The sequence below is a fragment of the Phoenix dactylifera genome, chromosome 8, assembly GCF_009389715.1.
Source record: "Phoenix dactylifera cultivar Barhee BC4 chromosome 8, palm_55x_up_171113_PBpolish2nd_filt_p, whole genome shotgun sequence".
NCBI classification, from domain to species: domain Eukaryota; kingdom Viridiplantae; phylum Streptophyta; class Magnoliopsida; order Arecales; family Arecaceae; genus Phoenix; species Phoenix dactylifera.
The window spans coordinates 24,070,912-24,088,650 of record NC_052399.1 but is presented as its reverse complement, the minus strand read 5'-3'; the positions used below and the strand labels follow the sequence as shown (position 1 = coordinate 24,088,650).

Below are 17,739 nucleotides of genomic sequence, written 5' to 3'. Positions count from 1 at the left end.
GTTCGCCGAACCGACCGTACCGGCGTACCGGTGAGCACCGGCACCGATACGGTTCCGGTTCGGTACCGGCTTGGAACCGGTACCAAACCGAAGCCGCGCGCGCGGCCACACACGTGCGAACATCAAAAAAAACAAAACAAAAATAAAACGCGTTCGCGCGCGCCCGGGACGCGTGCGGACCTGTCAAATGCCATAGAATGGCATTTAATGCCACTCTGTGGCATTTAATGCCCCCACGCGGGCTGGCAGCCCGCGTGGGCACGGTGCCCCGCGCGGGGAACCGCGCTTAGGCGCGATTCCCTGTTGGAGAATCGCGCGCGGGCGCGGTTCCTGCCCGGGGAATCGCGTGCGGCCGCGCGTTCTCCGCTCGCGCGTCCGCGCGCGTTTCCCAAAAAAACAAAAAAAATGCGTCTGCGCAGACGCGTTAAATGCCGCCCACGCGGGCTCCAGCCGCGTGGGTGCTCTTCTCTGCGCGCCCCGCGCGGACGCGTTAAATGCCGCCCACGCGGGCTCCAGCTGCGTAGGCGCTCTTCTCCGCGCGCGGGGCGTGCTGCCCCGCCCGCGGGCGCTCTTCCCCGCGCGCCCACGCGCGGGGAAAGAGTGGCTTGGACCGCTGCCCGGTTCGCACCGGTACCGGCTTGTACCGGTGCGAACCGGCCCGGTTCAAGCCGGTCCAATTACAGAACCAATCGATTCCGACCCAGTTTAAGTCGGAACCGTTTTTATACACTGTACTGTACCGGTGCCCGTTGGCACCGGTTCGGTACAGGCTGAACGGACTGGTACAGGTCGGTTCAGCAGACCATGTGCGGCGCTGTGGATATTAAAAAAAAATTAGCATACCAATGCGAACCGGCCAGTTCGCACCAGTACATGATCGGTACCGACCGGTATGCATGCATTCTGGTCGGTTTTTGCATGGGAAGCCACTGGATTCGATATCTACGCTGTTTGGATACCAATTCCAAACCGGACCGGTCCGTACCAGTCCGAACCGTTCGGTACGGACCGGTTCGATTGATGTACTCCTTTATTCTTTCTTCTAACTACTTTGTGGTGTCAGGACTTAGGAATTATGATATGCCTTAACCCATGCAAAGTTCGGGTTATTTCTTTCAATATTTTAATAGTAATTTTTTTTTCTAATCTTGTATTTGAGATATCAACCTTTTTCTTTTGACATCTACTCAAACATCTGGTTTTCTCTTCATTCTAACTATGCTGTGGTTTTAACATTTATTTATGCTTTTCATTTGAGTATAGATGATCATTCCTTTTTTATTTTACTAGTAACAATCTTCTGTTTGGTCATTCAACTTTTTATCTTTAGAAAATTTTGGATGGGTCTGGCATTTTAGAGAGAGATTCAAGTTCAAGACAATGCAGATCTTGTAGTGCTGAACCGGTACGCATGTAACATGCTTTGCAATTTCTAGCTCTTACATTCTCATGCATGATTAGTGAAACTTCCTATCCTTTTCTTTTCTGATAGCCTTTGCTCATCCAATTCCGCTTGTTCAAGGATGGTAGTGCTGTGAAGGGAACCCTTCTAATAGACAAACGGGTAGGTATATTTATTATCTTTGCCTTTAGTGACAGTGAAAGGTGTCAGTGTGTCTTCACAATAACTTGAATCAATTCATTTGCTGTCAAAAGTTTGCCAGTAATTCAGGATTCTGTAGATCATGTTGCATGATATAGATAAAAGATTTTTATTTTTATGATAATTTCATAATGGTGCTATAACATATGGTGTAGTTACTTGGTTGGCAAGCTATTACACATACTAATGACTTTATTCATAAGTGTTATTTAGAAAAATTTTGCTAGTGGTGTAAAATTATGCAGTCTCAAAACATATATGACAATTGAGAAGTGAAATTTAGAATGAATGTAGTAATCTACATTCAGTACAGCTCAAACGAAAATACTTTTACAGCACTCAGGGTTGCAAAGCAAAGTACCAATCTGACTCTACTTTGTATAGGTTTGGACAAAAGGAAGAACACATTAGTTGATTGTGCACTAAACCTTTTCTCTATATAGCTGCAACTGTACTTCAAAAATGCATTAGTGCAGATTGTTGTTAGAAACATTTTATTGGGTGAACGAGCCTCTAAAGAGGGTTTTCTTGTCTATATATAGTGGAGTGGTTCACTAATATTGTGCTTAGACTGTTGCATGTGATAGTTTAGCGGCTTGAAGGTCATCAAGGCCCTAAACATACTGCAGCCTAGTGAATCCCCCCTTGAAGGGATAGAAAACACGTAAGGGGGATTTTTTAGCAAGAAAACATTCTCACCCAAGGTTTGTTGTACTGGTTGGTACCTAACATACCGTACTGTACCGATACCGAACCAATACGTGGTACTGTACTTTACCGAATTACCGATACTCGATACGCCGAACCTTATCGTACCGTACCGCATACCGATACTGTAATAGAATAGTATTGGTATGAGGTTTGATATCCCGACGACAAACCTTGTTCCTACCCTTGTGGCTCGGCCAACAAATATCTATATATCTTATCAAATGAAGTCAAATCTTAACTTTGACAAGATTTAATTCATAGGAGCGTCCCTTATTCAGATAATTTTATTGTTTGTTTTTCGAATAACATTAAGATTAATCTCTTTTTAAATTCTAAATGAAAAAGTAGCTTTAATTTATTGTTCCCCTAAATCCACCCTCCTTCCTTCAAATTGGTAATTTATAAGTTCTAAAATTTTTTCTTACAGGTTAAAAGCTTAATACATTGTAGGGCATATCTTAAACTACATTCAATTATCTTTTTGACAAAGCATGATAGAATCTATTTTTTTAATAATTATTAATATTTATGGGAAAATTAATGATACAGTTGGTAAATTGTTGTTATATCTTATATGGACAATTATTTTTTTTTAAGTTACAAGTTTTTATTGCCAAAACTTCTTGAATTTCAAATTAAGTTAACAAAAAATTTTAATAGAAATATTTTCTAGTTATTTTGAGATCTACATATGTATATTCTAGTAAATTTCGAAGTTGCTTTCATGTTTGGGGACATGAATTCATGCTGGATGGATCAAATGTGCCCTCATAGAAGTCAAATGTAAGTAGTGTTTGTACATCTTTTGCAAAAGCAATATGTACCTTGATTAAAAACTAGCTATCCTTAAATTTCACTAACCAAAATCATCCCAAGTCATTCTTTTAGTGATGCCAAAATTTAGGAAAACCTGAAAATAACTTGTTCATCAGACATGTTTGGTTTGAACGGTTTATGGGCCATGTTAGGTCACTACAGTTGAAGAGATGTGGGAAATAAGGGAGAAAACCTCTCACTCTCACCCATTCCCATTCTTAAATGATGTAACCCATAATAATCTAGGGTTTGAGGGATCATGGAATTCAAAAGGATCTGTAAGACTGTAAACTAAGGAACCCTTCAAAGATTCCACAAGTTCCAAGAAGATTAGAAGTCCGTTCTTATGGCCTAGATTCTTATCAACATCTTCAAGTTTCCCTTCCTTTCTAAAATCTCCACCAGACTCATAGGAATCGCCAAGCTTAACTTTTAGTTTGGCCCCTTGTTTGGCATCTTTTATTGCTTCATGGTCTTTAGGCCCTTTTAACTCATTGAACGAGGAATGAGGCCTTTAGATCTTGATTTATATACCCATGGGGGTGACCATCATTTCTATTTTCCCTGACCAGGTTTACATGTGAGGGAGAGAGTAAAGCAGGGGTTCAGTTTTAGGTGGTAAAGGAAGAGAGATTGGGGGATTATTTATATTGTGTATATTTAATATTTAATTTTTATTCTAATCGAGTTGACTACATAATCTAAACCTGAGGTAGTTTACAGATGTGGATTGTCCTAACCTAATCATGTTTATGCCTAGTTTGGGTTAATCAAATTTTAACTAGACTTGAAGTTGACCAATTTGAATTCAACTTGATGCAATCACACTACCACAATGGGACCTTCAATCTTAGCTAGGCACATGTAACTTTGTATTGAATCAGGTAGGAAAAAGGTACGACCCAGAACCAACTAAATTTTTCAACTGGTCATTTTTTTATTCCCAGACTTGAGCAACAAGTGCAAAAAATTGCGTCGAGTGGGCCCAACTGAATTGGATCATAGATTGATCCAAGGTTTGCAAAACCAGTATCTTGACCTATACTTGGTTGGTAGTATCGTACCATACTATACTGACATAGTCCGCATGCCGTGTTAATCAGTGGCCACCAAGAGCAAACAAGCAAGAAGGAAAGAAGAAGGCAGAGAGAGAAGGAAAAGACATACCAAAGGAGAGGTGGATCGGGGGTCGGAGCTTGTTGATTAGAGCCTGAAGGTCATTGATCAGGGGACCATCTATTGGTGAGGTTGGACGTTGTCAATTGGGGTTGGATGTTGTTAATCAAGACCAAAGCTCATCGATCAGTGTCGAGGCCGTCGATAGGGGATGGAGATTGTTGATTCGGGCCGGAGCTATCTACGAGGCCCCCCATGGAGTCATCGCCAAAGGATGAGTAGGGGATTTGGAGGAGGGTGAGGCGGAGGGGTGGGGGAGAGGGCAATGGCTAGGGTTTCAAAGAGGAGAGAAAAGAGAGATCAGCTGATCGAACATGGGGGGTGGGGAGGGTCAGGTTTTATAAAAGGGCCCAGTTTGTCCTGGGCAAATTGGGTCATAATCGTTTGATGCTAGGTGGAACCAGTTTGTTCAGCTAGGTTTCGGACCCCAGTTCGACCTTGTTTCATTTTGGGTGGCGGCATCTTCCTGGTTTCTGGCTAATTCAATTCCTAGTTTGGCGGATCTTGGTTTGATTTGATAGATTCGGCCCCAATTGCTGGCACCAATCTTAGAGGAGTCAAGTGTGTTTATATGGACTAGAGATCATGCTTCTAATGGGTAGAAAGTCCTTGATTGATGTTTCACTCACTCATCAGCTATTTACTTGACAATTCCATGATGTTTATTATATAATTTGTAAATTTTGCATGATACAATGTTTTGATAAATAAGTGAATGTTAGTACTTTGACGTCTTCAAGTTTATATTTATATTTTTAGTTTTTTTAATAATAATCTTGTCTAGGCAAGTCATTTTTTCATATATATGTTTATAGCTTCCTCCAAACACTATTCTTATACGACCTTCAATGCTAAAAGTTGAAGCGGATCCAAGCATCTCATACATCCAATCTTGCAACTCTTTGGAAGTTGTTGGTTCAAGGTATGTTTAATCTGAAACGGAAGGACAACGTAGTGTTGGCTTCTCTTTTCAAATCCATATTATTATTTTGATTATTTCATGATGCAAATTACTTTTCTGTTTTGCTTCTGAGCTATGCTCATTGTGGTTGACTCTTGGCTTTTTGGATATACATACTATGGTTTCTCATCTTTGACATGCATTAATTTCTTCGATAAATTTATATGCTTGAGGGAATTTTAGAAGTGACTGTGAATTAGATTTCCCATTTGAGCAGGAACTCCTGTTGCAATTTATTATAGTTGTGTGCAATGTTGATGTTGCATAGCCTGGTTGGCAACTTTTAGATGAATCCATGCACCCCTGTGAAAATAACTATGTTCACATATATCCCTCAATTTATCCTGTTTTTGTAGCACTGCCCCTCCTGTTAGATTTTTAGCTTTTGGCATAAATACATAACTATTTTAAGTGTAAAATGATTCTATATGCATCAATATCTCTGACATTCAGTCTTTAGTTTGTACTACAAAGAGCTGTATTTTTGTATAACTTCTGGTTGTGTTTTATTTATTGTGTATAAATGATATGCAATTTTAATAAATTGTGTTTTTTATCATCATAATTACTGAGATTTTTTAAATGCTTCTAGATCTACAGAGACATAATGCAACCTGCATGTGCATTCATCGTTGGGTACCTACATGCATGCTTACATATTGCACCAACCTTAAACTAATATTTTCTGAGTTTTCGTAACTTGAAATATGTAAAAAAGGCTTTCTGATTATTATCTCTCTTCAAACTTTAGGGATTTCATTGTTACTACATATTGCATTGATGGAAAATTGAAAAAGCATGTGTAATATTTTTCTTGCCTCGGTCAGTATATGTATTGTTATTACTATATGTTTTCACTATGATGTGAAAACACTTTAACATTTTTTGTTCTGCTATGCATCTTAGGAAATAATAACTGTGTATAACTTGACATATATAAAGGCTTTCCGAATTGTGATTAACATCTCTCTTCAAGCTTGGGGGTTCAATTGTTGATATACACTGCATTGATGGAAAATGAAATGAATTATTACCTAATGCTTCATGTTGCCTAGTTTTGGTGAATAGTGAGTGCAGCTATATGATTTTACTTGGATGTAGAAAAGCTTCAACCTTTCTTCATATGCGATGCATTTTAGAAATAATAATTGTTCCTTTTTCGCTCCAGCAATCGACCGAAGAGAACATTTTTATCGAGGAACATAATTGCTCTTCTTCACTATGGAGGAGTCCCAAAAGAGTACTTTTTGGAACTTCTGATGAATGCTCTGGATGATGCACAAAATGTTCAGTACAATAAACAAGCTGCACTTAGAGGTACCATTTTTGTAAATGCACATAGAGCGATGGTATATTTACTTTAGTAAATTGTAGTAAGACTATGGTCGGCGGAACTGTCCCGAATTGGCGGTTTCACCTGTTCCGAGTCGTACCGGTGGCTCACCAGTACGGTTCGGGTTGTAAAAACGACACGCTACCAGAGCCGGAGAAGAAGAGAAAGAGAGAGCAAACGGGGGAGGGAGGGAGAATGAGAGATGGTGGACACCGACGGAGGGCCGCAGGGAATGAAATAGGAAAATCAGCTGCTGCTGCGGCCTCCGCTGGCCCCCCCGCGGCCCTCCGCCGATGTCCGCCGCCTCTCTTTTTCCCTCCCTTCCCCGCTCGCTCTCTCTTTCTCTTCTCCTTCTCCGGCTCCGACAGCGTGGCCTCTCTCGGTAGGGGCCCGGCACGGTCCATACTGAGTCGTCCCGTTGGAGAACCGGTACGGTGCCCGGTACCGGTTCCTTCGATCTTGAGTAAGACTATCTGTTATATTAATGTTCAAGATTCGCAATTTGATTTTTTTTTCTAGTGTCTTTATTTCCCAAGCTACTAATTGACATAAAAAAATTGCATTATGACATTGATCTACAATTTTTTTCTAAAAATTTATTTCTGAAAGATATATTTCATCGACCTAAGTTATTCATTTAAATTACAGTTGCACTTACATAAAAAAATTGCATTATGACATGTTGACATTCATCTACAATTTTTTTCTGAAAATTTATTTCTGAAAGATATATTTCATTGACCTAATTTATTCATTTAAAATTACAGTTGCACTTAAGTATGGGGATATGGATGATTTTCTTGTGGCAAGAATGATTCTTTGTGGAATTCCACTCGGTGAGCCATATTTGCAGTCTCGACTGTTGGTGCTGAGGAGGGAGGAAATGAAGGCACTCAAGGAAGGAAAACTTCCTGTAAGCGAGTGTTATTACTTAATGGGATCAGTGGATCCAACCGGAACATTAAAACCTAATGAAGTTTGTATCATCCTGTATGTATTTTTGCAACTATTATTTATAATTTTGCACAAATTTCCCCTGAATAATTATCCATTCTTGCTCAAGTCCTTGCATTTGTAATATTAAGCTCAATTCACATTCTCTAAAATATTTCTGGTTTGATATGCATCTTTTTATCCGTAATATGCAGTGAAAATGGACATGTTTCTGGAGATGTTCTTGTTTATAGGCAACCTGGGCTACACTTTGGTGACATGCACATCTTAACTGCCACTTATGTCAAAGACCTGGATAAGATTGTAGGAAATTCTAAATATGCTATTCTCTTCTCTACAAAAGGGCCACGATCTTTGGCTGATGAGATGGCTGGCGGTGATTTCGATGGAGATATGTATTGGGTCTCGAGAAATCCACAGGTTAGTGTTTAGGTTCTGATTGACATAGCATAATAGCACACATAACCATGGGTATTCTTAATATATAAATCACATATTTCGCTGTTAATAACATTTTATCTCTTCGCTTAATAACAAAGGATCCTTTGTTTTCCATATGGAGCACTCCTAGCAGGACTCAAATATGGGACAGCTGATGCTGCATTACCTTTTCCTTAGGATGCCATCTGCTGGGCCCCACAGAAAATAATTTGCAATTCTATGAAAGTAGTAGATATTAATAATAAATTTTAAGGATCCCATAATTTCTATCCCTCGAATGGGTCTACCAAGCATTTATCTTTTGCAAAAGTTGGGGGAAGAAATTTGTGATTGCTTGAAACTGAAAGTACCACTCATTTGAAGTAGTGGTTGCATTTGGGAATGAGAACTAAGGTTCTTTTCCAATCCAACATGAAAAAATTATTACCTTTTCATTGAAGAAAGTGAAATCCTCTTTAGATGATTAAGAGAGCTAGTCAAGTAGACTAGTTTTGGATCTGAATCAACTAAAGCCTGACAAAGCTAGATATAATCCATTCTACTCACTCTATTTACAAGCTTGATTTATAGTTTTTCCTGGCAGTAAGCTATGAATATTTTAATACCTATTTCCCTTTTTTGAATATTTTGTTCTACTTGCTGACCCCAGATGGTTGGTGAAAGGCTGGATGGTTATGGTTGTAAACTTCATGAACTTATCAACATAACAAATTGCTCCTCATTTTTATTTAGCAGCATGCTGAAGTATGTGAATTTCCTTAAAGTCTTGAGATATGCTCTGTGTACAACCATATTCATAACCAGCAATTTTTAACATCTAGTTCTGGTGTACAATCTTAGGAATGTTTATTTCTTGATGGGATTCCACTACTGTCTTGAATGCCTGAATAAAGAAAAGGAAAAGGTAAAAAGGTGTCTCTTATTACTATTAAAATTACAGTATACTCTGATCCTTTCTTGATTTGTAATCCACAAGTCTAACCTAGACATCATCTAATTACAAGGGTTTTTGAGTAATATGATGGGGATGCCATAATTAGTGTTTGAACCCTAGACCTAGTACAAGCGGAGAGGGATGGCAACCAGCTAACCTAAGGCTAGATGACCCAGTACTGAGGTGGTTGAAAAGACGCATTAGTTTTGGCAGCAACAGTAAATTTTTAATGGTTCAAATATGTAATAGTGTGTCTGTCAGACTTGTGTAGACCAGTTTTCATCGGAATCTTATGGAAAATACTGAAGAAATTCTGAATCTTGAAAACATGGAAAATACTAAAGAAAAAATAAAATGCAACAAAAGCTTGATGCAATATTTTTACTAAAAGACAGCAAGGGGGACTTCAGCATAAACTAAACAGAAGCAAGTGGCAAATAAGCAGCGAGTTGAAAAGTTCCCACCTGAAAAATTAGAAGCCTAACCATTATCAAAAGCTAAAATGTATCTATACCTTTTCCCAACAGATATGCCAAATATTTTATATGCACAAAAATTGTTAAAAATTCATGTTGTGGGGTATTTCTAGTCAGTTACGCCTCTGGCTAATCTGATTTAAACAATATAACATGGTTTAGTTGCTTACCCTCAAGTATAGAGGTATTTTTTCCCTCTCATTGTCATATCATTTCATTCCTCTTGTTTGCATCTTCTTTCCACCCCCTCCCCCCCACGCCCCTCCCCCGCCCCCCCCCCCCCCCCCCCCCGCCACCACCACCCCCCCCACTATCTGTATAACCCCTTTTACTGCTTTCTGCAAAGAGATTATTCACAAAATTAGACTTGTGCAAGGACAGAGATACTTGCATAGCCAGTTGCTGCTTTAATGCAGCATGTTTAACATAGTTGTAAGTTGTAACATGGTACAAAACTACCGTCCAGGCAATTCATATCCAAACATAGAGGCACAAGCTTTAGTGGTATCTCTAAAGTATTTGGACTTGCTTGTGTTTGTCATGGTGGCCGCTTGCTTAATTTAAGTATTTAATTCTTCTGTCACCAGAGTTACCAAGACATGATACATGTGTGTCAAGTACCTAAGTGTCAGAAAATTTGACTTGCAACCTCAGAAAATTTGGATGGGGAGATGGGTCTCTCTTAGATGCAGGGTATATTCTAAATTGAATTGTTTGTTAATTTGGGAGGATATTAGTGGCATCTTACACCTCAATTACCCTCACTGGAAACCAAATAAAGAAAATACTAAACTAACATGACCTTAGGGTATAATCTTAAAAGATGATGCTACTGGCTTCTAGGGTTAAAGGGCTACTAGGCCACGAGTTTGCTTGATAAGCCCTTAGAAGGGGCAGTTTCTGGAACTAAGTTAACTTGTCTCACCTCATGTTACAGATTGAATTGGGAGGATATAAGGCCCATCATGATTCTTGCCACAGTACCCACAAGTCTCGACATCTTTGTTCTTCTTACAGTTGTTCCCCTGAGTCTTCCTGCTGGTCAATTTGGGCTCTTGTTGGTTTCAGCCTCTTCCTGTCACCCCTCTTATTTGGATCTCGTACGCTTCAACCTTTAGAGCCCTTTCTAAAACATCTTTATAGTTGGTGAAAAGATAGAACAAGTGAGACCGAATTGCATATCTCAGCCTCTTCTTTAAGCATTGGAATGGGTACTCTCACTTTTATATCTTCGGGGAACTGTAACGCATCAAACATCATCTCTATCTCCTGAATCCACGTCTCGGCTGCTAAAGGATCAGCTCCACCGTCGAACTGTGGCGGTTGAGCTTCCTAAACCTCTCATCGTAGGATTCTAGAGGATAGGCAGGTTGAGGAGAGGCCTGAAACTGTTGTTGCTGCTCGAGTAGTTGAGCATACTCCATCAATATCTGCCTGGGTGGCTGGAGCACTGGAAGCTTGCTCCACTGGTTGGTTATCATCTCCTCTCGTAGCTACTCTTACTCCTCTGTTTCTAGCAGCAAAGTTGGCTAAGATTCTCTCCTCCCCGAAGCTCATTTTGCCTTTCATAAATACCAATATTACCTAAGAGTAATAACAGAATTAAGAAAATTTATGTACTCTTATGTAACAAAACATGACCTAACTAGACGAGGCCTATCTACCTATTTCTAAGCTTTAATTTCGACCTATAATCAAACCTAGGCTTTGATACCACTAAGTGTCACGCCCCAAATCCGGAAAATGACATGACCGTGCTACTATGGGATATTGCCCACAATAACACGAAGCATACAAAAAAAAAATGTATAAAAATTTATACAATAATAAATGTGGTCCAATTTTTTTTATTTATTAAACAAAGAGGTGTAGATATAGTGCATCTAAATCCAGCATTTAAATGTTCTAGCTACATAACCCATAAATTAATAGTCATAAACTAAATTTATTATTGGCTTGCTACTATGCTTTGGTGCATAATATCTCGACCTCCACTTGAATTATCCCTTCCCTCACCTAGCAACCTTATTTGTCTAAAAAGAACAAAGAGGAAGGTGAGCTTCATAGCTCAGTAAGTAACAATGCACTACCTTATTGGATTAAGCATAAGTTTTACATAATTTAATGCATCATTAGAAAATAACTTTTATTACAAATCAAGCATTTCATGGACATAATAACATAACAACCCATGACATGAAAATCCGACCAGGTATGCATAAATCATGCACATTTATAAATACAATTCTAAGTATGTAACTTAAATATAGTCTTAATTCATGAAACCATTTCGCCATGTAATTAGAGCATTTCATAAACACAGTATAGCAAAATACATCATGAAACCAATCATGTTATTGCATATGCAAATTCCATAAATAGCCATATCATTGCATTCAAACAATACTCTCATACTACATACTAAAGTCACCTTATAACTGTTACAGGGTCGTAATCGACTGGATATCATAGTCTGCCAACTATTATATCCGCTAGCGGGGCCATATGCCAACTATTATACTCGTTGGCTGGGCTGTATGCCAACTATTATACCCACTGGCGAGGGCCAAATGCGAATTATTATATCCGCTGGCAAGGGTCGTATATAGCTATTTGAGAGCACGTCTTATTTCTTAAATCATTTTTTTAAGTCATATTTTTTTAAAGCGTACATAAATAAAATACTAAATGACCTTACGGAGTTCGTAATTCTAAATAATCTTTAATAATAAAACTATCATGAAATTATTCTCAGTAAATCAACTATTTTCATAAAAGTTCATAATTCATATTTAGACCTATATATATCACCTTCGTAGGAAAATGCACTTTTTCATAATTTATAAATCATTCACACATAAGTATCCACGAGACAATGTTATAAATACATGAATCATTTCACAATCATATACTTGATCCTAAATTTTTAAGAAAATACAAAGCCAATCATATCAGTATAATTTTATATTTTTATACTTCCAATAAATTAAAATTAACTAATAAATCAAAAATTAGTAAGGCTTGTGCAGTTGTGCTATTATCACTTACCTCCATTCGTCCAAAGATCACCAGATTTAGATGGGCAAATTGGCTACAGCTATCCAATACCATTTAAAAATATAAAGTAATTTATATTCAACTATTTAAAAATCTAAATACAGAAAAATAAGAAGCTCTAAGGGGTCGAAATGGACTTGGTCTGACTTTGCATCGAAACTGGAGAAAAGAGGTGCAAAAAAGCGATCCAAGCGGTCGCCGCAATGCAAGTCTAGCACCCTCTATTGGGGTCCATCTAGGATACATAGAGAACATAACAAGCAGGGGATGGAATCTATCATTTTATTTTATTTTATTAATTATCATTATTATTTTTATTTTCTCTCTTTTCCTTCTTTCTCTCTCTTTTTTTTCTTCATTTTATTTATTTATTTATTTTTATTTTTCTCTCTTTTTTTCTTTATTCTTTCTCGCCCTCTTCTCTTCTTTTTTTTCTTTTCGATGGAAAGGGGGGTGTGAGCCCACCCCATCGAGGAGTAGGGGAGGGAGGAGGCCTCCGGCCCAAGGTTTGCAGATAGTGCAGACAAAACAAACCATCATCAGATATATTTATAACCATGTGTGGGTTCTTTCACTGATGAGAAGGTATGCAGGATGAGAGATTTTGAGACCAGAAGTCACATGGTTTGTTGCCAACTACGTTGCACTTGATAGTCTTCCTGAGAAAGCAACCCTACGTCAGATGTTTGCTAGTTCCAAGTGGCACGAAAGTAGATATGCGAGGGTCGACACTGAAGGGAGCATTGTGGAGGATTTGGTGGCGAGGCAGACATTCTGGCGGCGGACTACTGTGATAGTGAAGGCTATCAAACCATTGTATAAAGTGCACTCCCAGATGGGCTTCTTGTATCGCATGGAGAGAGCAAGGATTCAGATTATGGGGGCAGATCCAACTTATGCCCATGAGTACATCGACATCATTGAGTAGTGGTAGGACTGCTAAATGGGTAGGAACTTGCATCTAGCAAGTAAGCAAGAATATTGAAAATTAGACTGCTCCTGTACTTGTATAATTTTACTTAGACAATAACGAATTCTATCTGCAGCGTACTACCTGAACCTTCGGTTTCAGTACATCGTAGTTGGAATCAATATGGATGATGAACTTCTGGTCACTCTACTAATGTGATTTACAAAATGAAGCTTGATCCAAAAATCGTGGCCCTATGTCTAGAAGAAGTAAATTTAAGTAACATATATAAGTTAACTGTTATATTCAATTATTAATATAGTACAACGTAGTTTTTTTCACAGACCAAAATATTTAGAGTAAGCACCGACAGCTTTGGAGTTTTGGCAGTTGTCGTAAGAAAAGTATGAATCCAAGTATATTATACATCAGGAGGATATTTATCCGGCGTTAGATGGTTATTAATATGGTACTATCTTAGATATAATTTTTTTCAATATTTTTGCAGCTAAATGGTGGATTCATTTTGGGTTGTCCTCAAAAAATTTTATGCGGCTAGCTATCCAGATTCTCTCTCAAATGATCTTCTTGAGTGGCTATGAGTGCAACTGGTCTACTTTCGTCCTCATCCATAGCAAGCAGAGGAATCATTTGACATAGAAACGCCTCAACGACCTTATATATATTCACTACAATCTGAGGTTAAGGCTAAAGTTCATTCAGAAAAAAGTAAAGCTAAAGTACATAAATTTGATCCATAGTGCTTTCATTGATGATAAGGATAATCTTATGATTGGATTGCTTGTGGGCCAGCAGCAAGAACCGAAGTTTGACAAGCGAGGATCGTCTCCACGACTGGCCAGTTTTGTAGCCAGCGAGTCTAGGGTTGATGCAGGGTAATGGGCAGAGAGCAAATTCTATGCATCCTTCCAGTTGATCAGCCATAGCTACAGGATAGCTGGTCACCATATGACTCTTTGTCTGAGACATCCTCTTAGATATATGATCTTGAGATGCTTAGACGAGACCACTACGCTATCCGGTCGACTTGGTCAGAAGGGTAAATAGGAAGCGAGTGGCACGAAAGGTAAACAGGCAGCGAGTGGCACGAAGGGTAAGAAGACATCTGTCCATCACACCAAAAGAGAAATTAAAGGTACCTGCAACCCCATTGGAGAGTATCGAGGAGGAATTAGTTTATTCAGATTCATATTGGGAGCAGCAATTCTGGTGGTTATAAAACTGCTAGCCAGAAAGAAAGTGGAGGACAGGAGACCATCGTTTATGAGACAATCATAGGGTGGTCTTCGATTCATTGGTGAATTTCAGTTTATGCATGATACACAGGATAGGAACTATAATGCACGATCTGGTGGAGCCCGCCAGAATTCGATTGCATATAAGAGAAGAGCTCTTCGAGGTCATTCAGAAGGACACGATGCAGCTGCAGATGATCTAGCACATGGATTAAGATCTATAGACGTATTAGGTTACGAGTCGTATACCGAATCCTATTATCCACAGCCACAGGCAGCCTATGACCCATACGGATATGGATATGGTGCGTCTAAGACATCTTTCGATGGCTACTATCAAGATACGCGGTACCGACAATACCGACGTACCGGTGGGCATCGGTACTGGTACGGTGCCGAACCAAACCGAGCCGAACCGGTACTGTACCGATGGGGCTAAAAACCAAAAAAAATTGGAGCCGGTACGGACTGGTCGGTTCGGGCCGGTACCGAGTCGGTATGGGTCGGTACCGGTCGGTATGGGCCGGTACACGTCGGTACCGGTCGGTACGGGCCGATACGGTTCGGTACCGAAATATGTAGCTGTACCGTACCGGTAGGGTCCGGTACCGGCCCGTACCGACCGGTATGGCAGACCATGGCTACTATCCTACGCAGCCCAGAGCATCTTACAGATCGGATTTTGCTATCGGCTAATTCGGATGGCCCCTTCACAACCATTTTATCAGCCAAAGGACACCTCTCAGAGCCAAAACTTTAGCGAGAGATCCGAGAGTGCTTATAACCCAGAGCGCGTTCCTTATGGGATGAATATATAAGACTACAACGCCGCTTGGTTGAAGCCTGAAGGGGTGGGCTGATGTGCCTCCTGACTATGCTGATGATCTGGATATTTACAAAAGGCATCGCCACTCGATCCAATTTTAGATATTGGTATGTATATTGTACTTTACATGTATGTAATTGATTGTATTTTTTTATAATTTTTACCTCACTACTTTATTTAAGGATATTTCATGTTGCTCCTTATAGCATACAACATCTCACTAATTTTTTTATGATTTGTATCGTTTTAAAACAGTAAGATGCATCATTTAGGTTAAACTGGGATCATAGAAATATCAAAACACATCAAAAAAACATCAAATTAGACCTAAAATTATTGAAAAAGTTCAAAAAGAGTAATTACCAATTAAATCAACTTGAAATATTCCAAAAAAAAATTGGGCATGCCGGTTTAGAATTGGCACGCCTTACTGTACTATGTGTCAGTACAGTACCAAACCGGTACCATACCGAACCATCCGCCGACCAGTATAGGTTCCGGTACTGGTTCGGCGGACCTTGATTAATGCTAATGTCACCACTATCTCACTTCCCCTATTTCCATTCTACCAGTCATCCATGACCTTCATGCACTCAAGGAACCCATAAATTCGCACAGAGGAAACTGTTCTTTTTTTATTATTATTCCAAAAATATGGCCTCATCTGAAGTTGTTCATTGTTTATCATGTTGCTAGAGATAAGAGTATTGAATCGACTTTTGAGTAGACCCTAGTTTATGATCCTTAGTCTCATTGGAATTCTGCTTGCATAAATTTTAACCTTGACTTAGCTCCTTATTGTTTTGAATATAGTGTTATTATAGAGAAGTCATGATTGAATGTATTTAGTGCCTGTGGAGTAATGATATTAATTCAACTATTACATGCCATAACTAAACTTTTTTCCATTATTCTTCTTTCAGTGTACTATAAAGTTATCTTTTGGATCATCTTTTGTGTGTGGAATAATTTTCCAGGATGATGATAAATATGTTTTATTTTTATTGGTCAAGGATTATACTTGTTTTGTGCAGTTACTAAAATATTTTAAAGCTAGCAAACCATGGGTTCGTACAGCTCCAAGGATAAAAGTTACTCAGTTGAAGCCTACTCAGTTTTCCAATACAGAATTGGAAAGAGAGCTCTTTGAACAATTCTTAATCAATAGATTTAAGCCCAGGTATGTCAAATTCTTGCATTTCTGTATTTCAATGTTTTGCTTATTTTATTTTCTACTCTTCTTTTCCCACCATGACAACCGGTTTACCTCTTTTGGCCAATTTTCGTGAATGATAAATTTATAGTGGTTGGATCAGGAGCCATACTATCCAGACTAAAATTGTGTCTGAGAATTTGTCGTGATTGCTGAAAGTTATCACAAGAGAGTTGGTAATCTTGGACCATGGTCTTGTTGAGGTAGAAGAAGACATTGTCAGGTTTCCTGATGCATGTGTGTTATCATGTCTGTCAATTAGTTCTTATTGCTGATTATATCATGAAGGAAATTGTTTAGGTGATTGCACTCTTCAGAAGAATAGGAGGGGTAGAAATTTGATGTTTAAGAAGAACGAGTGAATTCTTATAAAAGTTAAATAGATCGGAAAAATAGAAAAATATCTTGTCTCTTTTGTAGAATAAGATATTGATGGAAATTAATTAAGATTTGACTATATCTACTCATGGCATAAATGCAAATCAGTTATTGAACAATTAGTGCATGGTCATCTTCATCTGTATTATTTCTGTGGCAGCTCATCTACAGTTAGAATATGTTCTTGCCAAAACATGTCAAATTTATAAATAGTAAAATTTGTTCCCTTTTAATAGTTGTCTTGGTAATGTTTGTTGGTTACATGGTAGCCATCTATTCTTCCTTTGCTCATCCAATGGCCTAATTATCCACCAATATTTGTTTTTTGGCTTCATCTTCTTTGTGCATTGTAAAAGCCAAGTTTTCTGATCATTGAAGAATTTGTTGGTGTTGGATGCATCTATAGTTTATACTTCTTCTTCAAGATTTGATTTATACTTTCTTCTGATCTAGTCTTTATTCATCTTACTCGTATAGTTTAAAATACTAAGTCTTGGAAATTGGTGATGTTTATTTCAGTTACACAATCGGTACGGCATCAGATTGTTGGCTGATGTATATGGATAGGCTGCTGACACTGGGTGATGAATGTGCTAAGCAAAAGCAATTATTAAGAGAAAAGATGCTTGAGTTAGTTGATATATATTATGATGCTTTAGATGCATCAAAAAGTGGACTGAAGGTTAGTTTCTTT

The 17,739-nt window shown here is 38.6% G+C and overlaps 1 protein-coding gene across 3 annotated transcripts in view; it reads left to right on the top strand.

The window, feature by feature from the left end:
* Positions 1–17,739, top strand: part of LOC103708395 (probable RNA-dependent RNA polymerase 5) — a 43,890-nt gene that overhangs the window by 23,007 nt on the left and 3,144 nt on the right. For 2 of the 3 annotated variants that reach the window (XM_039129327.1, XM_008793300.3), the window contains 8 exons: positions 1,331–1,405; positions 1,493–1,564; positions 5,122–5,228; positions 6,436–6,584; positions 7,368–7,590; positions 7,749–7,974; positions 16,489–16,634; positions 17,565–17,727. In XM_039129327.1, coding sequence (XP_038985255.1) covers positions 1,331–1,405; positions 1,493–1,564; positions 5,122–5,228; positions 6,436–6,584; positions 7,368–7,590; positions 7,749–7,974; positions 16,489–16,634; positions 17,565–17,727 — 1,161 coding nt within the window. The remainder of the gene's footprint in view (positions 1–1,330; positions 1,406–1,492; positions 1,565–5,121; positions 5,229–6,435; positions 6,585–7,367; positions 7,591–7,748; positions 7,975–16,488; positions 16,635–17,564; positions 17,728–17,739) is intronic. The other variant, XM_008793316.3, reaches the window with a different exon arrangement.